The sequence below is a fragment of the Salmo trutta genome, chromosome 20 (genome assembly GCF_901001165.1).
Source record: "Salmo trutta chromosome 20, fSalTru1.1, whole genome shotgun sequence".
In the NCBI taxonomy this organism is placed as follows: Eukaryota; Metazoa; Chordata; class Actinopteri; order Salmoniformes; family Salmonidae; genus Salmo; species Salmo trutta.
The window spans coordinates 31,654,620-31,676,933 of NC_042976.1; the positions used below are offsets into that span (position 1 = coordinate 31,654,620).

Genomic DNA, 22,314 nt, shown 5'->3' on the forward strand with positions numbered 1-22,314 from the left:
TGGGGGAAAACTTCAATCTAGCTTTTCATGAGCAACAACCAAGTGCCAAGGTCAGCTGCATTCCACAGCCGCCTCCTTTGTGTTGTCAGTGTGATTGGTAGCACAGGTTTGAGGTTTTCTATAAAAATAAGCTGATCATCACTGGCACTTTGTATTTTCCTCTGACTTCCTCGATTGCATGGATGTATTATTCTATACATGTTAATGTTATGTTTTTATTTGAAATATAATACAAAGGGGTGAGCTATAGAAGTGTTTCTCAGTCCAGGTTTAGAATGAACACACGTACAGGGATTTCACTAACACAGTAATTTGAATCAGCTGATTTCTGGTAGGCCAGACTGTAAAACCATTCATTTGTGTTCTATACAGATTGGATAGGTGAAAGCACAGGATCCACTACACAGCCAATCCAGTCATGTCAGTGATTAATTTGAGGAAGGGAGGATGCATTTTCAGTATTCAAACAGGACCACTGACAAAATGGCTTGGGTATAGAGTAGTGCTGGCTATGACTCGATGGCTTTGGACTCTACAGGTTTGAGGAGGCGTCGCACGATCAGCTCTCCTTTGCTGTTCAGGTAGGTGTTGGCCATGTCTTCCTCAGCAGGGAGACCATGGGGAAGCTTCAGTGGCTGGATCCTGAACAGAGAGAATGACGGAGGAGAGATGAGATGGAAGAGTGGTCAAAGTTAATCTATTGGATTTCAGTTGTCAGGATCAACCAACCACGCACTCAATTGGAAAACAGTAGCATACACTTGACAGGAATGAACAGATGTATTTAATAATAGCCCTGCGCTAACAAAGTAATGACAGGTCTCGCAAACCCGAGCAGCCTTACCTCACAAGATGCTTGATGAATTTCAGCTGGTTGTTGACTGAAGGGATGTTCTTGTGAATTACAGGTACATACGCCTGAGGAGAGAAGGAGCAAAGAACAATTACAGTGCAACCAAGTTAGCAATCAGAATCATTATTATAACTTGATACTACAGCAAGAGCAAGCACAGCACACAACTGAACTCAATACAAGTCCTATCGGCTCTGCTAGAGGAAAGCCTAGGGGTGGGCAACTTTCAATTAGTCGAATCAGGTGTGTTACAGTTTGGCTGGAGCAAAATCCTGCTCTCACACAGGGTAAGATTGCCACACACTAGGCTATCCCCTCAGATGTGAGGTTATTAATCCAAGCTGATAGGAGCCCCACCTTCTGCAAGCAGAGTCCCTCCACTAGCTTCTTCTCCCAGTAGGGCCGGCGCATAGTGCTCTTGACCCGCGTCACCACGTGCAGCTTATGGGGCTGCTCCTGGTTTCCACCATACTTCTCATGCTCTTGAGACCGCTCGTCCAAAATCTGTAGACACAGAAAGACAGATTTATTACGGATTCAAAGGAGTCGCAAAGGTTTGTTTAAAAATGTAATTTCCATGATCATTGCCATTAGGATATGACCAAAGTGTTATATAATAGAGGGTGCTTATTAGAGGTCGACCGATTATGATTTTTCAACCCCGATACCAATTATTGGAGGACCCAAAAAAACCGATACCGATTAATCGGCTGATTTATATTTATATATATATTTATATATATAATGACAATTACAACAATACTGAATGAACACTTATTTTAACTTAATATAATACATCAATGAAATCAATTTAGTCTCAAATAAATAATGAAACGTTCAATTTGGTTTAAATAATGCAAAAACAAACTGTTGGAGAAGAAAGTAAAAGTGAAATATTTGCCATGTTAAAAAGCTAACGTTTAAGTTCCTTGCTCAGAACATATGAAAGCTGGTGGTTCCTTTTAACATGAGTCTTCAATATTCCCAGGTAAGAAGGTTTACGTTGTAGTTATTATAGGCATTATAGGCATTATAGGACTATTTCTCTCTATACCATTTGTATTTCATATACCTTTGACTATTGGATGTTCTTATAGGCACTATAGTGTTGCCAGCCTAAAATCGGGAGTTGATAGGCTTGAAGTCATAAACAGCGCAATGCTTGAATAACAGCGAAGAGCTGCTGGCAAATGCAGGAAAGTGCTGTTTGAATTAATGCTTATGAGCCTGTTGCTGCTGCTCAATCAGACTGCTCAATCAAATATCAAATCATAGACTTAAATATAATAACACACAGAAATACGAGCCTTAGGTCATTAATATGGTCAAATCCGGAAACTTTAACTTTGAAAACAAAACGTTTTTTCTTTCAGTGAAATACGGAACCGTTCCGTATTTTATCTAATGGGTGGCATCCCTAAGTCTAAATATTGCACAACCTTCAATGTTACGTCATAATTATGTACAATTCTGGCAAATTAATTACGTTCTTTGTTAGGAAGAAATGGTTTTCACACAGTTAGCAATGAGCCAGGCAGCCCAAACTGCTGCATATACCCTGACTCTGCTTGCACAGAACACAAGAGAAGTGACACAATTTCCCTAGTTAAAATAAATTCATGTTAGCAGGCAATATTAACTAAATATGCAGGTTTAAAAATATATACGTGTGTATTGAATTTATTAAGAAAGGCATTGATAATGATCTTTTTGGTTGGTGCAACGAGTGCTTTTTTCGCGAATGCACTTGTTAAATCACCACCCGTCTGGTGAAGTAGGCTGTGATTCGATGATAAATTAACAGGCACCGCATCGATTATATGCAACGCAGGACAAGCTAGATAAACTAGTAATATCATCAACCATGTGTAGTTAACTAGTGATTATGTTAAGATTGATTGTTTTTTATAAGATAAGTTTAATGCTAGCTAGCAACTTACCTTGGCTCCTTGTAGCACTCGCGTAACAGGTAGTCAGCCTGCAATGCAATCTCCTCGTGGAGTGCAATGTAATCGGCCATAATCGGTGTCCAAAAATGCCGATTACCGATTTGTTATAAAAACTTGAAATCGTCCCTAATTAATCAGCCATTCCGATTAATCGGTCGACCTCTAGTGCTTATATTTGTCCTGTTCCACACATGTACAAGTGTGTAACCTTAGTATAAAGTGTGTGGTGTGAAATGGACATGCATATCACTCCCCCTGAAACACCCTCGGAGAGTGGGATAATGGCCAGGGATCAGCCATTGACGATGACACTGGAGCAATTAGGGTTAAGGACATCGGTAAGAAACTTTTGCTTTGAGTTGAGGTATTCATTGCATTTAGATTGTATGGGCCTGCCCTTGATGAAAGTCTGCAGCACCCTACCTCTTGTGGGATCCGTGCTTTGGTGAACTTGCTTCGGAATGAAATTAACCAAGGCAGTGGCGTAGTTTCTGTTAAAGCCTGCAAGAATGCACAGACACATAATCAAATATGCAAGGCGTGAAGAGAATAAGAAAAAACAATGTAAGTGAGTGTTATTCTAACTATGGAGGAACACACAGTCGGATGATTCTAAAAAATGTGTTGTTCTAACAACCAGTTCTGACTGACAGCTTTAATTTGAGTTACAACTGTCTGCCAGGAAGATAGTCTGCCTTTAATAATTTAGACTCCTTACCTGAATTGGGGAAGGTATGTGAAGACCACGACATAGCATTGCCATATTTACTTATTGGTTGATAAGTCTAAAGCAGGGAAGCCAAGGTTATAATGCAAAAACTGTTAAATGCGAATTCGACGAGGAAATAGTGATTCTACCGAGCTATAAAGTGTTGTTACTCTAATGTCAATATATTTTATTTAAATTATATTTTCAACAAACATCAAAATACAGCTGAATAAACGCAAACTGAAAAGCTAGAGTGTTTCAGCGCTTACTACACTCACCGGAAGCCGTCAGTATAGCAGTCACTTGTTAACGTTACCGTGCTACTTCAAAACTTGGTAATTTCGTTCCTGCATGGCTTTCATTTGTTTCAATTTACTTTGTGAAAAAACGTCGCTTTTTTTTACAATGTGATATTGTATGATTAACTATATGGTTTGACACATGTTTTTTTTTTACATGTGTATTTCATAATTCACTCATATTTAATTTAGGCATTTTCACTTCCGTGGATATGTTGCTCAGGGGAATTATTATTCATGCGTACCTTTATACGGGCCAGCAGACAAACCAACATCAGGAAGTTAGTGCCATCAGAGGATGATTTTGATCAGATTTACGTTTGAATTAATGAAATGAAATCTCGTCATCCAATTTAGATATAATCTAAGCATGAGGAGTTTAAACAAGGCTATACGAGTTTAAGAAGGGTCTACTGATGCATTGTATTGCCTCTGAAGATGTGCCAAAGAAGACTTGATACCTCAAGCTGACTCAGACGAATGTAATATTCCTGTCGCTGAGCTGTGGACGGACGAAGCATGTGCATACTCTTTTGCCATCTAACCAGGTGAATTACAAATATCCACAACTTGACACATTGAACTCAAAATCTCAGTCCATTGTTACCAGATAGTGAACCATGACGCAAGTCCCTGGTATGGAGACCTCTGCCATCTCCGTCCTGAAACGAGCCGTGGAGCTGGACCAGAGCTCGCGCTTCCAGGAGTCGCTAGTGTGCTACCAGGAGGGGATCCAGCTACTGATGGACGTGCTGAAAGGTAACACACTCACAGTCACAGGGGTATGAGGGTGACATCTGTTTTACTGATCTACTCATCTGTTCACAGCTGTGAAAGATGACTCAAAGAAAGTCCACTACAGACAGAAGATAAAGAGCTACATGGACCGAGCAGAACAGATCAAAGTCCACGTCAACCAACTAAAAGAAGGTAATAGATCTCAGCGAACTGATGTCACTTTCCCAAAGGAATCATTCCTGCACCTTACTGCTGCCTTCCTCTTATTCCTCCTTCCAGGGATGAGCATTAATTACAAAATAGCCTAAAGACCAATGTATTAAAATACATGTATTTTGTAATTGAAAATACACAAATACATTTGCAGGTAGCCGGCCGAACATCAACAACATTCTCAGTAAAATTTACACAAACGTCTTACTTGCTATGACTGTGATATGTTGTTGTTTATTTACCTTAGTTGGATGCACTGTCACTGGATAAGAGTGTCTGCTAAATTGCCAAAATGTATGTGAAAGTGAACAACTGCAAAGCACACTGGGTATTGTCATTGACCATTTTACGGGGCCTAGCTCATTAGAGTAATACTGAGCTTGCTTTGCAATTGTTCAATTTTACATGTACATTTCGTTTATTTAGCAGACAATCTCATCACACCATAGTGCCATCAGACTTTTTGTTTCCAATGTAGGGTGAAAGGGGGCCACAAAATTGTGAACCGCTATAAAGAAATGGTATAGAATAGTATTTTGTTATTTTGAAAATACAAATTGCAGCTTTTGAAAGGATCTTGTTACAAAATGCATTGGAGTTTAGTTTAGCATACAAAATACTCAGGAGTAATTAAAATACATATACTGAGCAAAAATATAAACGCAACATGCAACTTTCAAAGATTTTACTGAGTTACAGTTCATATAAGGAAATCAGTCAATTGAAATAAATTCATTAGGTCATAAATCTATGTATTTCACGTGACTGGTAATATAGATATGCATCTGTTGTTCACATGTACCTTAAAAGAAAAGGTGGGGCGTGTATCAGAAAACCAGTCAGTATCTGGTGTTACCACCATTTGCCTCATGCAGCCCGACATGTCCTTCGCATAGAGTTGATCAGGCTGTTGATTGTGGCCAGTGGAATGTTGTCCCACTCCTCTTCAATGGCTGTGTGAAGTTGCTGGATATTGGCGGGAACTGAAACACACTTATCGATCCAGAGCATCCCAAACATTCTCGATAGGTGACATGTCTGGTGAGTATGCAGGCCATGGAAGAACATAAACATTTTCAACTTCCAGGAATGGTGTACAGATCCTTGCGACATGGGCCCGGGCATTATCATGCTGAAACATGAGGTGATGGCGGCAGATGAATGGCACGACAATGGGCCTCAAGATCTCGTCACGGTATCTCTCTGCATTCAAGCTGCCATCGATAAAATGCAATTGTGTTTGTTGTCCATAGCTTATGCATGTCGATACCATAAACCCACTGCCACCATGGAGCACTTTGTTCACAACACTGACATCAGCAAACCACTCACCCATACAACGCCATACACGTGGTCTGCGGTTGTGAGGCCGATTGGATGAACTACCAAACTCTAAAATGACATTGGAGGCAGCTTATGGTAGAGAAATTAACATTCAATTATCTGGCAACAGCTCTCGTGGATATTCCTGCAGTCAGCATGCCAATTGCACGTTGCCTCAAAACTTGAGACATTTGTGGGATTGTGTTGTGTGGCAAAACTGAACATTTTAGAGTGGCTTTTTATTGTCCCATCACAAGGTGGACCTGTGTAATGATCATGCTGTTTAATCAGCTTCTTGAAATGCCACACCTGTCAGGGAGATTAATTATCTTGGCAAAAGAGAAATGCTCACTAACAGGGATGTGAACAAATTTGTGCACCCAATTTGAGAGAAATAAGGTTTTTGGTGTGAATGGAACATTTCGGGGATCTTTTATTTCAGGTCATGAAACATGGGACCAACACTTAAAATGTTGCATTTATATTTTTGTTCAGTGTATTTCAAATGCATGTAACAGAAATACTGCCTATCTCTGCCTCTTCCCCTTCTTATCCCTCCTCTCTCAACTCCTCTCCCACTCAGAGGGGAAGTACCATGAGCAAATCAGGATAGCAGAAGATGCTACAGGCTATAGTTACGAGGTTCTGTTCAGGCCTTACGTCACCGAGGGGCTGACTGAGGTCTGGGTGGAGGACCCTTACATCCGACATATTCACCAGGTAATTTACCTGTACACTATCAAACACATTCACCAGATGATATACTGCAGAAAGGTACTATTACCTTTGGGTGTTCTGCTACCTCAAAAGCTGGTTTGTCTATTAATATGATTGTGGAATCTGCATTGGATGCCATTGCCATGCTGGTTTAGTCATGAGGTCTTGACTTTGACCCTTCTTCCCTCCTAGCTGTATAACTTCCTGAGGTTCTGTGAGATGCTGCTGAAGGCCAGCTGTCAGGTGAAGAGGATTCACCTGCTGACCTCTCAGGAAGAGGTAACTAACTGTAGGCTAGTGGCAAGGCCCACAAAATGTTGAGATGCCCCTACCCGAGGTGTAACAAAACACAGCCATGTTTTTCCATATCTCTTAGGTGTCCCATATATGAAATGGATGGTTGTATAAAAATATGTTCCTTGCAAAAGTGGTTAAATTGATAGATATTGTGACAAACCCCCTTAACTCAGAACAGTGCAGAATGATGCCTGGCTCGAGGGTGAGTGGGGCCACATAAGCTCCTGTACCCCAATATTGCAAGCTCTGATATTGCTCAAATTTGGAATACAAATTGTCAATTGTCTGCCCTACATACAGAAACACACAACATTAGGATATCTTAAAGCATTTTGAAAATGTAGATCTGTAAACACACAGATGCGATAGGCGGAAATATTAACTATGAATATTTATAATAAACACTTTTTGGTCTCTGTTCAATAGACAACTTTCCAAGCCAAATAAATGTGCACTCATTCAGTGCTGTATGGTCCTGCCTGATTTAAATGCATACAGTTACACATTTATTTGATGTTGTGGCTATTGTAATTGGCTCTAAGGAACACATGTGGACTCAGACATCGAAATCTATATTTTTTGGTGTCCAAGGTTCCTTAAAGGATTTTTTTTATCTTTAGCCCCTATTCTTGCAATTAAGTCAGGGGGCCATCACAGATTATCTTTATATTTTGCCTCAAATCCAATATGGCTACATTTGATGGAGGTTAAATCACCTGTAAATTAGGCCTTTTTTCAGAGTTGTGTACAACACTCATGCCTATAAAGACTGTTGTGAATCAGTTTGATTCTGAATCCAATATGGCCAACATGATTACACTCAATCACCTTCGCCTGCGAACAAGTAGCCCTTGTTCATTTTGTACTGTGTTATTCTGTCTTTAAAATGGTTTCATAAGGCTCTTGGTATATCTAGGACTGAGTGTCACTGCCATGCCTCTGTTGGTTTGAATAGCCAAAGCCAACTCATTTTTGAATGTGTTCATGTTTTAATCTCATTCAAACACAACATATCAACATTGGGCAATTCCACAAAACTAATAACAAGCCTTTTACGACACAAGCACACCGTAGCGTAACCAAGTTACAGGAACACAACCATAATACAACAGTCAGCTACTCTAGTATTGTATATGTACAACCCTCTTTTCCCAACTAAAACTAAGTGTGCAATGTTGATTCAGTCTTTGAGGTGACCAGGACGTGAGTGTCCTTACAGGGTGAGGAGACAAAGTAGCCAGTGGTGGTTGTTGTTCTGGGGTCTGACCAGCTTGCACAGCCAACTGGCCATTCTGGGCAAGCTGCAGCGACAAGGCCAGTATTCTTCCTGTATGGCTGGTGGGGTATTGGAGCTGTGGTGTGATCACTTTCCATTTCTACAGTTCGCTATAGGCAGTCAGCAGATGCAGCTATAGGCAGTCAGCAGATGCAGCTATAGGCAGTCAGCAGATGCAGCTATAGGCAGTCAGCAGATGCAGCTATAGGCAGTCAGCAGATGCAGCTATAGGCAGTCAGCAGATGCAGCTATAGGCAGTCAGCAGATGCAGCTATAGGCAGTCAGCAGATGCAGCTTGCATACCAAAGAGACCCATTGACTGCCTGGAATGTTATCCCAGCCTGAATGATGCTGGGGTAACTCCAGTAGTGGAATGTTATCTCAGCCTGAATGATGCTGGGGTAACTCCAGTAGTGGAATGTTATCCCAGCCTGAATGATGCTGGGGTAACTCCAGTAGTGGAATGTTATCCCAGCCTGAATGATGCTGGGGTAACTCCAGTAGTGGAATGTTATCCCAGCCTGAATGATGCTGGGGTAACTCCAGTAGTGGAATGTTATCCCAGCCTGAATGATGCTGGGGTAACTCCAGTAGTGGAATGTTATCCCAGCCTGAATGATGCTGGGGTAACTCCAGTAGTGGAATGTTATCCCAGCCTGAATGATGCTGGGGTAACTCCAGTAGTGGAATGTTATCCCAGCCTGAATGATGCTGGGGTAACTCCAGTAGTGGAATGTTATCCCAGCCTGAATGATGCTGGGGTAACTCCAGTAGTGGAATGTTATCTCAGCCTGAAGGATGCTGGGGTAACTCCAGTAGTGGAATGGTTGGTTGTCTGGTTGTGAAGGGGAGTCTGTGAAAGGGCTGTCACAAACAGACTTGCCTTTAGACCTTTCCAACACATAATTGACCTGTGGGCAGAGTTGTTTATGTTGAATGTCCTACATATTTTTTTTATATTCACTTGGAAGCCAGTTAGGATGATAATTTGGCCAACATTAACTGTGGGTGGTTGGCATTGATTATGGACTGGGGCACGCACCAGCAGGAGATGTGGAGACTGACCTCAGGTTACGGTAGAGGTTATTTAGTATAGCTAGGTCATAGACTATAACTAAGAAGTGTTCGTTGTGAGGGACGTAACACAGATCCACACACGCATACATTTGAAGATGATCCCAGGGATTTGATGGACAGTAAATGGGTTGCAGAGGAGGTGGAGCAGATCAAGCATGGTGCACAAAGACCACTATCTCACAGTCAATCCCCAGCCACCATAAACGATCACATACAGCAAGTTTTACCATCCTAAGGTGCCTTTTGTTTGGCATATGTTCATTGCCCACTGGCTCCAGGTCATCTACAAGTCTTTGCTAGGTGCAGCCCCGCCTTATCTCAGCTCACTGGTCACCATAGCAGCACCCACCCGTAGCAGGCGCTTCAGCAGGTATATTTCACTGGTCAACCCCAAAGCCAATTCCTACTTTGGCCGCCTTTCCTTCCAGTTCTCTGCTGCCAATGACTGGAACGAATTGCAAAAATCACTGAAACTGCAGACCCATATCTCCCTCACTAACTTTAAGCACCAACTGTCAGAGCAGCCCACCGATCACTGCAACTGTACATAGCCCATCTGTAAACAGCCCATCCAACTACCTCATCCCCATACTGTTATTCATTTTTTTGCTCTTTTTCACCCCAGTATCTCTACTTGCACATTCATCTTCTGCACATCTATCACGCCAGTGTTTAATTGCTAAATTGTAATTATTTTGCCACTATGGCCTATTTATTGCCTTACCTCCCTTATCCTACCTCATTTGCACACACTGTATATATACTTTTTTTCTACTGTATTATTGACTGTATGTTTGTTTATTCCATGTGTAACTCTGTGTTGTTATTTGTGTCGCACTGCTTTGCTTTATCTTGACCAGGTCGCAGTTGTAAATGAGAACTTGTTCTCAACTAGCCTACCTGGTTAAATAAAATAAATAAAATTGCTAAACATTACTGCACCGTTTCCCAGACCAGTGCATGAGTCACCCCAGCAGGAAAGCTCATTCTTTACATGCAAGTCCAGTTCAGGTGTCACATGGGCTGGCCAGCCATGGTTGGTAGCAAAATAGTTACATATGAAGGCATTGCACACCAGCAATTTCCAGATGGCATTTTGGCTGTTGAATGGCCTCCTGACAGTCCAGTTCCATGGTGTCTCTGTCTCTAGTAACTGCCTTAGGGGAGGACTGATGGTGGAGTAGGCTTATCAAGGACACTTCTGGGAGATTCAGGTTGGCATTGATATTAGAGAGGTGCAATTCATATGACATGTGAAGGCCCACTGATGGCATTTCTAGTCATTGAGTGTCAGGTTGTTGGTTCATGGTGGTGAACAGCTTTCTTTATGCGGTTGTCATGTGTGGTTTCATCCTCCCCGTACACCATAAATGTCAACATATACGGTAACTCCAGGGCAGACAGCCATGATGGTGGACATGATTTTCTGGAAGAAGCAATGTGGCAGCTCAACCTGAACAGGATAAGAGTGCACTGGAGCATCCCAATTTGCATCACAAATGCAGTGAGCCAGTGGAAGGTCATGTTGGTTGGATTCAGGTGGAAGTATTGGACTAGCAATGAATCAAAGCTCATTTCTAAATGATAAGGAGGTGACTTAAGAGCCCAACCCTGGAAGGGAAAGTTATACCACAGCAGTGGGAAATTGTAGAGCATGGCAGAAGGTGTCAGAGTCCAGGGTTGGATTCTCTTTCCTTTATTTGGAACCTCCCAGTGGCCTCATTGATCCTCAAAGAGTCGTGTGACTTGGAATACTTGGTGTTGCCATGCCAAGCCGTCTGTTGCCTTTTTTATATACTCAGACAAAGGCGTTTGAGTGTATATGGTGGGCATATTGGATTTGTAACATAGTTGAAGTACACAAAAATAGTCAGGTCAAATCTGAAAAATGTCTCATTTAAAATGTGTACATATACAGGTGATTAAACCACCATTTAATGGTAATGTGGCAGCCATGTTGGATTTTGAGTCAAATCTAGAGGGCCCCCTTAACATAATTGCAGGAGTAGGAGCTAAACATATCAAATCCATAGAGAAACACATTTTTTGCAATATCAGAACTTGCAATATTGGGTTACATGAGCTTATGTGGCCCCACTCCCCCACAAGGCATTATGCTGCACTGTTTGAGTTAAGATAGGATAAAGTAATCCTTCTACCCCCCCCCCCCAAAAGATTTAGATGCACTATTGTAAAGTGGTTGTTCCACTGGATATCTTAAGGTGAATGCACCAATTTGTAAGTCGCTCTGGATAAGAGCGTCTGCTAAATGACTTAAATGTAAATGTAAGAGGGTGTGTCACAATCTATGAATTTAACCACCTTTTCAGTCAAATATTTTTATAAAACCATCCAAAAACATGGTTGTGCTTTGTTATACAGTTCCTCGGGTAGGGGTATCTCAAAAACTGAATCCCTTTTAGAGGATTGGCCACTAGCCTACTAACTAACTAAGCCTTTTCTGTTCCACCCCTCTAAAACCTGACTGATGTACATTTAGAATACATTTCAAAGAAAAGAAAGAGCTTAGCTGAGAATTAATCAAGGAATCTAATATTTTCGCTAGGCAAGAAAGTTTAGAAATAGGCTGATTAATTTATTTAGGTCACAAGGGTCACCGCCTTTTGTGAAGGGGGAGTACGTGGGCCTCCTTCCAAACCTTGGGGATAGCAACAGATAATCTTCAGGTTAAAAATATGGGTTAATGATTCAGGATCAGGGGGGCAGAGAGCTGCAGCAATAATGGATCAAGCAAATCAGCTCCAGTGGATTTTTTTTTACGTCAATCTTAAGCAAGGCATCTAGCACATCACAAATAGTAAAATGTTGAAATGAAAACAAAGATTCACTAGAAGTTGATGGGTTAACCGTCAAGTCAGCTAAAGGCTGGCAGAGGGAAGAGCAGTTGATTGACAGACCAGGGTCAACTACACCACCGTTTCTCTCAAATAAAAAGCATCTGATTGAGCTCAGATAACGCAGAAGATTGAATCCTTGGTTTTCTATCTTTGACTCTGAATTGTTTAAAAGGGACATGTTTATCTGCCAGAGGAATAAATATGGAAGATACATTTTCTAGAGCCAACTCCGGGTCAGGAATACAGGAGACAGCTGCTAAATCAGAGTAGAACATGTCATGTAAAAACCCTTGAGCAGAACTTTTAAAAATGTATCTTCTTAATTAAACAAGGATCAGTGTTTTGTTTCGTATCTCTAATCCATACTATGGGACAATGATCACTGAGATCCTATGCAAATACTCCACTAGACCAGTATTTATGGGGGTTATTAGTAAGAATTAAATCAATCAATGAAGAGTTAAAAGGGTTTTTCACATTTATCCGTGTGGGTTTTGAGTTCAATTGAGTCAGGTTAAAATCAATGCATATACTCTTAAATTGATCTGAGGCCGGGGGTAGACAATCCAGATTAAAATCCCCTAAAATGACCAACTCTGAGGACAGAAAAGATGTTAAACACTCAGATACAGTACCAATAGCATCGATATCATTATCAATTGAGTATTTGTATTGCAGAAGTTTGAACTGGTAGTAAGAGGTTTATAGCTTAGTTGCTCCATTTGTTTTCTTTAGGGCTATTTATTGTACAGTTATAAACCTACTCAAAATGCCAAGCTACTGTATCTCGTGTTGTTTTCCTGATCCACCTGTCTATGTGTGTGTTGCAGGGGGACTATTCTTCTCAGCAGGCCAGTGCTCTGTCAGAGCTCAAACAGAGTCTACAGAGCCAGGATGTGTGTCTGGACCTCCAGTACTCCACTTTTCACGACAGGGAGATCAGGTACACCATCAATTTCAATTAACCCATTTCCACACCCAGAATGCATCAGTGGCATCAGCTAGCATCAGTGGCTTAGGATGAGGTCTTTAATGCGCCATATGGCGCATGCACATTATAGTCTTTGATTTATGTAGGTTTTATAAACGTGATGATGATGATGATCCCCTAAGGTTTGACAACGGCTGGATCATCAAGATAGGAAGAGGACTGGATTACTTCAAGAAACCAAAGGCAAGACTTCAACTAGGGATATTTCTCCCCTCTATGTTCAGTCTTCACTTTATATTGTCAAAAATATAGAACCAACAGAATAATAATCCGGTCGTATTTATTCAATGGTTTTTCTCTCCCCCAGGGTCGTTTCTCCATCGGCTACTGTGACTATGACCTGAGGCAGTGCCAGGAGACCACAGTGGATATCTTTCACAGCAAACACACTAAGACATTATAACACCTTTGGAACTGGAGTCTATGGCTACACTGCATTATGCACAGTAGCATACCACTTAGAACCCATGTCCAATACATTGCTCTATTGTAAGTTAAATGCAAGTGTGGATAGGCCTATTGGAACAGAGGGGCTCTCTTTCTAAATGTCTCCCCCTCTGTCCAGTCTGTGTGTACCTGTAAAATACATACCAAGTGCCTTTTTTAAGTCTACATGATCAATCATGTAGTTTGGTCTGACGGGGTTGTTTTTTGGGGGCTCCTAATGCTTATTATGTGTATCTGAGGACATTGGACTTGAATGGTGGATCCAAATGATAGTTTGGTCGTTTCTGAATCTTTTCTTAACCTGTTTTTTTTTAATTAAACATATGCATATTCTTTAAAAGTGTACATAACATTTAGAATTCTCAGAATTTCTTGAAACTGATTGTTTTCATTTCATTTTGTGAACGTAAAGTACCAGTCAAAAGTTTGGACGCAGCGTGAAGGAAAAGCAGCCAACAGGTGCTCAGCATATGTGGGAACTCCTTCAAGATTGTTTGAAAAGCATTCCAGGTGAAGCTGGTTGAAGGAATGCCAAGAGTGTGCAAGGCTGTCATCAAGGCAAAGGGTGGCTACTTTGAAGAATCTCAAATATAAAATATATTTTGATTTGTTTAACACTTTTTTTGGTTACTGCATGATTCCATATGTGTTATTTCATATTTTTGATGTCTTCACTATTATTCTACAATGTAGAACATAGTTACAAGAAAAACCCTTGAATGAATAGGGTTTTTTTCTTTTTCTTTTCTTGAATGAATAGGTGTGTCCAAACTTTTGACTGGTACTGTACATGGCACCATCTAGTGGACATTGAAGTTCGTTCACCTTACAATAACCCTGGAATTGTAAAAATATTACATTGATATGATATTTTAGACTAGAGGGAAGCCAAAATATAATCCCTGTGTGTTAACCTATGATAACTTAATATCCTTCATTATTTATAATTTGTCCTGGTGCTTAGACTGGTGGATTTGATCAGTTTATAATTAGTTGGTCGATCTGATTTGACATTGTTTGCAGTAGACTCTAAGGGTTAGTCCTGTTAGGATTGGAGAATAGTAAACGTTGGACAGAGGACAGCAGTGGTCGCTCGCAAGCAGTACTAGTATGCTATTATGCTATAGCCTCGAAGTGTAGGTCGTGAACTGCCAGTGACACAGCTATGAGCTCCCATCCAGGCTCCACTAATAGTATGATATTCATCTTCAACACCAGCCACGTCCGTATGATAACTACTTTTTGGTTGCCATAATATATAAATGCAAATAAGTAAAGAAAACATATACCTTCTCTATAAAAAAAAAATACATACTGTATATCCCAAACTGAATTACTTTATCCCATTCAAATAGGGTACCAAGTAGTCATCTGCAGATAAATTACCTTCTTGTGTTTCATGAGCTTGACATTACCTACCATATGGCCAACTTTCATCAAGGTGAACTGAACTGACTGAACAGTCTAGACATTGGTCTCCAAATGCTCTATTTAAAATGTGAAGGTATAATGAGGATAATTAGAGTTCTAGTACACATAGATCATTAATGTAGTACATTTCATATGTACAGTGAATAAGGAAAGTGTTCAGACCCCTTGACTTTTTCCACAGCCTTAAATTGATTAAATTGTTTCCCCCCCTCATAAATCTACACACAATATCCCATAATGAAGCAAATACTACTTTTTAGACATTTTTGCAAATGTATTGAAATTAAAAAATGGAAATATCGCATTTACATGCAGTACCAGTCAAAAGTTTGGACACACCTACTCATTCAAGGGTTTTTCTTTAAGACAAGGCAGTTGGAACCAAAAATCTCAAATTTGGACTCATCAGACCAAAGGACAGATTTACACCAGTCTGATGTCCATTGCTCATGTTTCTTGGCCGAAGCAAGTCTCTTCTTATTATTGGTGTCCTTTAGTTGTGGTTTCTTTGCATCAATTCGACCATGAAGGCCTGATTCACGCAGTCTCTGAACAGTGAGATGTGTCTGTTACTTGAACTCTGTGAAGCATTTATTTGGCCTGCAATTTCTGAGGCTGGTAACTAATGAACTTATCCTCTGCAGCAGAGGTAACTATGGGTCTTCCTTTTCTGTGGCAGTCCTCATGAGAGCCAGTTTCATCATAGTGCATGATGGTTCTTGCGACTGCACTTGACAAAACTTTCAAAGTTCTTGACATTTTCCTGATTGACCTTCATGTCAGATCTGCCTCTAAAAAATGTTTTGCATAAAATGACATACCCACATCTCAGGACCTGAAGCAAGGATATGCATATTCTTGATACCATTTGAAAGGATACACTTTGACGTTTGTGGAAATGTTAAATTAATGTAGGAGAATATAACACATAACACATTCGATCTGGTAAAACATAATACAAAGGGAAAAAAATGCTTTTTTTAAATGTTTTTGTACTATCATCTTTGAAATGCAAGAGAAAAGCCATAATGTATTATTCCAGCCCATGAGCAATTTAGATTTTGGCCACTGGATGGCGGCAGTGTATGTGCAAAGTTTTAGACTGATCTGATGAACCATTGCATTTATGTTCAAAATTTTGTGTCAAGACTGCCCAAATGTGCCTAATTAGTTTATTAATACATTTTCAAGTTCATAACTGTGCACTCTCCTTGAACAATAGCATGGTATTATTTCACTGTAATAGCTACTGTAAATTGGACAGCACAGTTAGATTAACAAGAATTTAAGCTTTCTGACAACATCAGATATGTCTATGTCCTGGGAAATTTTCTTGTTACTTATAATCTCATGATAATCACATTAGCCTACGTTAGCTCAACCGTCCCGCGGGGGAACCACGGATCCTGTAGAGGTTTTAAAGCAATAATGGACTGTCCTTTCTCTTTGCTTTTTTGAGCTGTTCTTGCCATAATATGGATTTGGTCTTTTACCAATAGGGCTATCTTCTGTATACCACCCCTACCTTGTCACAACACAACTGATTTGCTAAAACGCATTATGAAGGAAAGATATTCCACAAATTAACTTTTAACAAGGCACACCTGTTAATTGAAGTGCATTCCATGTAAGGATTGATGCTGGTAGACAAGAAGCAAGTACAGGGAGTGAGCATTTCATTAACAACGGACATGGAACAGGATAGGACAGCGTCTGGACATGAAAACATAACGATGCTGACACATTAATGCTCCGTTCATCTTTCCCTCGAACCTGACAAGTCTCCCAGTCCCTGCCGCTGGAAAACATCCCCACAGCATGATACTGCCACCACCATGCTTCACCGTAGGGATGGTGCCAGGTTTCCTCCAGACATAATGCTTGGCATTCAGGTCAAAAAGTTCAATCTTAGTTTCATCAGACCAGAGAATCTTGTTTCTCTTGGTCTGAGAGTCCTTTGGGTGCCTTTTGGCAAACTCCAAGTGGGCTGTCATGTGCCTTTTACTGAGGAGTTGCTTCTGTCTGGCCACTACAATAAAGGCCTGATTGGTGGAGTGCTGCAGAGATGGTTGTCCTTCTGGAAGGTTCTCCCATGTCCATAGAGGAACTCGGGAGCTCTGTCAGAGTGACCATCACCTCCCTGACCAAGGCCCTTCTCCCCCGATTGCTCAGTTGTCCAGGCGGCCAGCTCTACGAAGAGCCTTGGTGGTTCGAAATTTCTTCCATTTAAGAATTATGGAGGCCACTGTGTTCTTGGGGACCTTCAATGCTGCAGACATTTTTTTGGTACCCTTCCCCAGGTCTGTGCCTCGATACAATCCTGTCTCGGAGCTCTACGGACAATTCCTTCGAGCTCATGGCTTGGTTTTTGTTCTGACATGCACTGTCAACTGCGGGACCTTATATAGACAGGTGTGTGCCTTTCCAAATCATGTCCAGTCAATTGAATTTACCACAGGTGCACTCCAATCAAGTTGTAGAAACATCTCAAGGATGATCAATGGAAACAGGATGCACCTGAGCTCAGTTTCAAGTCTCATAGCAGGGTTTGAATACTTAAATAAACACGTTTTATTAACAAAAAATGTATACACTGCCTTTCAAAAGTTTGGGGTCACCTAGAATTTTCCTTATTTTTGAAAGAAAAGCAAATTTTTTGGTCCATTAAAATAACATCAAATTGATCAGAAATACAGTTGTAGACATTGTTAATGTTGTAAATGACTATTGTAGTTGGAAACAGCTGATTTTTAATGTAATATCTACACAGGCGTACAGAGGCCCATTATCAGCAACCGTCACTCCTGTGTTCCAATGGCACGTTGTTGTAGCTCATCCAAGTTTATCATTTTAAAAGGCTAATGAATCATTAGAAAACCCTTTTGCGATTATGTTAGCACAGCTGAAAACTGTTGTGCTAATTAAAGAAGCAATAAAATTGGCCTCCTTCATACTAGTTTGAGTATCTGGAGCATCAGCATTTGTGGGTTCGATTACAGGCTCAAAAAGGCTAGAAACAACGTCCTTTTTTCTGAAACTCGTCAGTCTATTTTTGTTCTGAGAAATGAAGGCTTTGATGTGATGTTATTTTAATGGACAAAAACTGTGCTTTTCTTTCAAAAACAAGGACATTTCAAGGTGACCCCAAACTTTTGAACGGCATTATGGGGTATTGTGTGTAGATTGATGAGGATTTTTTTTTTTTACTTAATCCATTTTAGAACAAGGCTGTAACGTAACAAAATGTTGAAAAATGGGAAGGGTCTGAATACTTTCCGAATGCACTGAGTGCGTAATTTCACGTCCGATGCTTGATTTGAAAATATTTGTTTCAATGAAACATCCGCATGAGTTCCTGCAGAAAATAGATTAAAATCCATAATCGACCTTAATCTTGATATGCGTGGTACTCATCAGGGTTCTGCAATGAAGGAAAATATAATCCCATGGAAAACACCACAAATCTTTGAGTGACAGATGAGATTTGTCTTTGACTCTGATGGGGGGGGGGGGGGGGGGGGGGGTATAGTTGGGATGTAGTGAACTACATGTAGTTCAACTAGTTATTTAACTACATTTTGCAGTCATTTGCTGGTAGTTGAACTACATTTTGCAGTAGCTTGGTGGTAGTTGAACTACATTTTGCAGTAGCTTGGTGGTAGTTGAACTACACTGAACAAAAATATAAACGCAACATGCAACAATTTCAAAGATTTTACTTAGTTACAGTTCATATAAGGAAATCAGTTAAATTAATTAGGCCCTAATCTATGGATTTCACATGACTGTAAATACAGATATGCATCTGTTGGTCACAGATACCTTTAAAAGAAAATGTATGGGCGTGGATCAGAAAACCTGTCAATATCTGGTGTGACCACCATTTGTCTCATGCAGCGCGACATCTCCTTCACATAGAGTTGATCAGGCTGTTGATTGTGTCCTGTGGAATTTTGTCCCACTCCTCTTCAATGGTTGTGCAAAGTTGCTGGATATTGGCGGGAACTGGAAGACGGTGTTGTACACGTAGATTCAGAGCATCCCAAACATTCTCAATAGGTGACATGTCTGATGAGTATGCAGGCCATGGAAGAACTGGGACAGTTTCAGCTTCCAGGAATTGTGTACAGATCCTGGCCATGCAGACTGTCTACCATCTGCCCGGTACAGTTGAATCCTGGATTCATCCATGAAGAGCACACTTCTCCAGGGTGCCAGTGGCCATCGAAGGTAAGCATTTGCCCACTTATGTCGGTTACGACGCCAAACTGCAGTCAGGTCAAGACCCTGGTGAGGACGACGAGCATACTGATGAACTTCCCTGAGATGGTTTCTGACAGTTTGTGCAGAAATTATTTGGTTGTGCATACCCACAGTTTCATCAGCTGTCCGGGTGTCTGGTCTCAGATCATCCCGCAGGTAAAGAAGCTGGATGTGGAGGTCCTGGGCTGGCGTGGTTACACTTGGTCAGCAGTTGTGAGACCGGTTGGACGTACTGCCAAATACTCTAAAACAACGTTATGGTAGAGAAATTATCTGGCAACAGCTCTGGTGGACATTCCTGCAGTCAGCATGCCAATTGCATGCTCCCTCAAACTTGAGACATCTGTGGCATTGTGTTGTTTGACAAAACTGCACATTTTGGAGTGGCTTTTAATTGTCCCCAGCACAAAGTGCACCTGTGTAATGATCAGGCTGTTTAATCATCTTCTTGATATGCCACACCTGTTAGGTGGATGGATTATACTGGCAAAGGAGAAATGCTCACTAACACGGATGTATACAAATTGGTGCACAAAATTTGAGAGAATAAGCTTTTTGTGTGTATGGAAAATGTATTTTATTTCAGCTCATGAAACATGGGACCAACACTTTACATGTTGCGTTAATATTTTTGTTAAGTATATATTTAAATCTTGCTTCTGTTACCAGTAGCTAATTACTTTTTTGCCAGGTAGCAGTGTTGCTAAGTATTGGTATGGGGTTCACAGAATGACAGAAAAGAGATAAGATCAGTTGGATAGCTATCTTCCCTGCGACCTGCCCTGTCTGCAACTGCGAGGAGTAACAGCGTAACCTACGTTGCTACCATGACAAAGACCAAAGCTGGCGGGAGTACCGTTGAGGACAGTGGTGTCTCTCTATCACAGCTGAAGGATCTTTTAAACAATCAAAAAGAAAATAGCTTCAAGTATTGTGTCCAAATACTGGTGGAGTCAACTAATAAAATAATGGATGACCCGACCAGAGTTCCAGGACCTGAAAAGTGACAGGCCCAGGCCGATAGTGGTCAAGTTCCTGTGGTTGAAGGACAAGGAAGCTGTTCTGGAAAGAGCCAAGATCTTGAGAGGAACGTACATCTTTCTCAACGAGACTATCCTGACTATCCCAGCCATGAAAGCTTGATGACATTTGTTACATCGCTATGACCGGCTCATTGTATATACTACACATTCTATCCATATACTGTCCATGATGTCTATACATCCCATCACACACGCACATACAGTACCAGTCAAATGCTTGGACACACCTACTCATTCCAGGGTTTTTCTTTATTTTTTACTATTTACTACATTGTAGAATAATAGTGAAGACATCAAAACTGTGAAATAACACATTTGGCATCATGTAGTAACCAAAAAAGTGTTAAACAAATCTAAATATGTTATATTCTTCAAAGTAGCCACCCTTTGCCTTGATGACAGCTTTGCACACTCTAGGCATTCTCTCAACCAGCTTCAAGAGGTATTCACCTGGAATGCATTTCAATTAACAGGTGTGCCTTGTTAAAAGTTCATTTGTGGAATTTCTTTCCTTCATAATGTGTTTGAGCCAATCAGTTGTGTTGTAAAAAGGTAGGGTTGGTATACAGAAGATAGCCCTATTTGGTAAAAGACCAAGTCCATATTATGGCAAGAACAGCTCAAAAAAGCAAAGTGAAACAACAGTCCATCATTACTTTAAGACATGAAGGTCAGTCAATCCGGAGAATTTCAAGAACATTGAAAGTTACTTCAAGTGCAGTCGCAAAAACCATCAAGCACTATGATGAAACTGGCTCTCATGAGGACCGCCACAGGAAGGAAGACCCATAGTTACCTCTGCTGCAGAGGATAAGTTCATTAGAGTTATTTGGGCTGCACCTCAGATTCCAGGGCCAAATAAATGCTTCACAGAGTTCAAGTAACAGACACATCTCAACATCAACTGTTCAGAGGAGACTGTGTGAATCAGGCCTTCATGGTCGAATTGCTGCAAAGAAACCACTACTAAAGGACACCAATAAGAAGAAGAGACTTGCTTGAGCCAAGAAACATGAGCAAAGGACATTAGACTGGTGAAAATCTGTGGTCTGATGAGTCCAAATTTGAGATTTTTGGTTCCAACCGCGTCTTTGTGAAACGCAGAGTAGGTGAATGGATGATCTCCGCATGTGTGGTTCCCACCATGAAACAAGGAGGAGGTGTGATGGTGTGGAAGTGCTTTGCTGGTGACACTGTCTGTAATTTATTTAGAATTCAAGGCACACTTAACCAGCATGGCTACCAGAGCATTCTGCAGCAATACGCCATCCCATTTGGTTTGCGTTTAGTGGGACTATCATTTTTTTTTCAACAGGACAATGACCCAACACACCTCCAGGCTGTGTAAGGGCTATTTGACCAAGAAGGAAAGTGATGGAGTGCTGCATCAGATGACCTGGCCTCCACAATCGCCCAACCTCAACCCAATTGAGATGGTTTGGGATGAGTTGGACCGCAGAGTGAAGGAAAAGTAGCCAGCAAGTGCTCAGCATATATGGGAACTCCTTCAAGACTGTTGGAAAAGCATTACTTATGAAGCTGGTTGAGAGAAGGCCAAGAGTGTGCAAATCTGTCATCAAGGCAAAGGGTGGCTACTTTGAAGAATCTCAAATATAAAATATATTTTGATTTGTTGAACACTTTTTTGGTTACTACATGATTCCATATGTGTTATTTCATAGTTTAGTTGTCCTCAGTATTATTCTACAATGTAGAAAATAGTCAATTAAAGAATAACCCTGTAATGAGTAGGTGTGTCCAAACATTTGACTGGTATTGTATACATACTCTCCGGACTCCGACATTGCTCATCGTAATACATTGATATTT

At 40.8% G+C, this 22,314-nt stretch overlaps 2 protein-coding genes across 3 annotated transcripts; one reads left to right on the plus strand and one right to left on the minus strand.

Moving 5' to 3' along the window:
• Positions 1–197: 197 nt before the first annotated feature.
• mrpl30 (mitochondrial ribosomal protein L30) lies at positions 198–3,811 on the minus strand. Of its 2 annotated transcripts, XM_029702870.1 has the most exons (6): positions 3,790–3,811; positions 3,521–3,587; positions 3,226–3,303; positions 1,211–1,357; positions 845–918; positions 198–642 (listed from the first exon to the last, which is right to left on the minus strand). In XM_029702870.1, the coding sequence occupies exons 2-6, from the start codon at positions 3,563–3,565 to the stop codon at positions 510–512; spliced, it is 477 nt and encodes a 158-aa protein (XP_029558730.1). In that variant the 5' UTR covers positions 3,566–3,587; positions 3,790–3,811; the 3' UTR covers positions 198–509. The 2 variants fall into 2 exon arrangements, with proteins under 2 accessions (XP_029558730.1, XP_029558729.1); XM_029702869.1 differs by lacking the exon at positions 3,790–3,811 and having other exon boundaries at positions 3,521–3,783.
• A 225-nt stretch (positions 3,812–4,036) lies between these two features.
• mitd1 (MIT, microtubule interacting and transport, domain containing 1) lies at positions 4,037–14,099 on the plus strand. Its single transcript, XM_029702865.1, has 7 exons — positions 4,037–4,569; positions 4,639–4,740; positions 6,668–6,804; positions 6,994–7,080; positions 13,140–13,252; positions 13,423–13,483; positions 13,608–14,099. The coding sequence occupies exons 1-7, from the start codon at positions 4,431–4,433 to the stop codon at positions 13,701–13,703; spliced, it is 735 nt and encodes a 244-aa protein (XP_029558725.1). The 5' UTR covers positions 4,037–4,430; the 3' UTR covers positions 13,704–14,099.
• The last annotated feature ends 8,215 nt before the right edge of the window (positions 14,100–22,314 follow it).

Excerpts from the sequence above, each read along its gene's own strand:
- mrpl30 (XM_029702870.1), bottom strand. The coding sequence starts at position 3,565 with ATGGCAATGCTATGTCGTGGTCTTCACATACCTTCCCCAATTCAG. Across the intron at positions 919-1,210 it reads AGGGACTCTGCTTGCAGAAG|GCGTATGTACCTGTAATTCA; the intron begins GTGGGGCTCCTA and ends TTCTCTCCTCAG. Across the intron at positions 643-844 it reads TTCATCAAGCATCTTGTGAG|GATCCAGCCACTGAAGCTTC; the intron begins GTAAGGCTGCTC and ends CTCTCTGTTCAG.
- mitd1 (XM_029702865.1), top strand. The coding sequence starts at position 4,431 with ATGACGCAAGTCCCTGGTATGGAGACCTCTGCCATCTCCGTCCTGAAA. Across the intron at positions 6,805-6,993 it reads ACATCCGACATATTCACCAG|CTGTATAACTTCCTGAGGTT; the intron begins GTAATTTACCTG and ends CTTCCCTCCTAG. Across the intron at positions 13,484-13,607 it reads ATTACTTCAAGAAACCAAAG|GGTCGTTTCTCCATCGGCTA; the intron begins GCAAGACTTCAA and ends TCTCTCCCCCAG.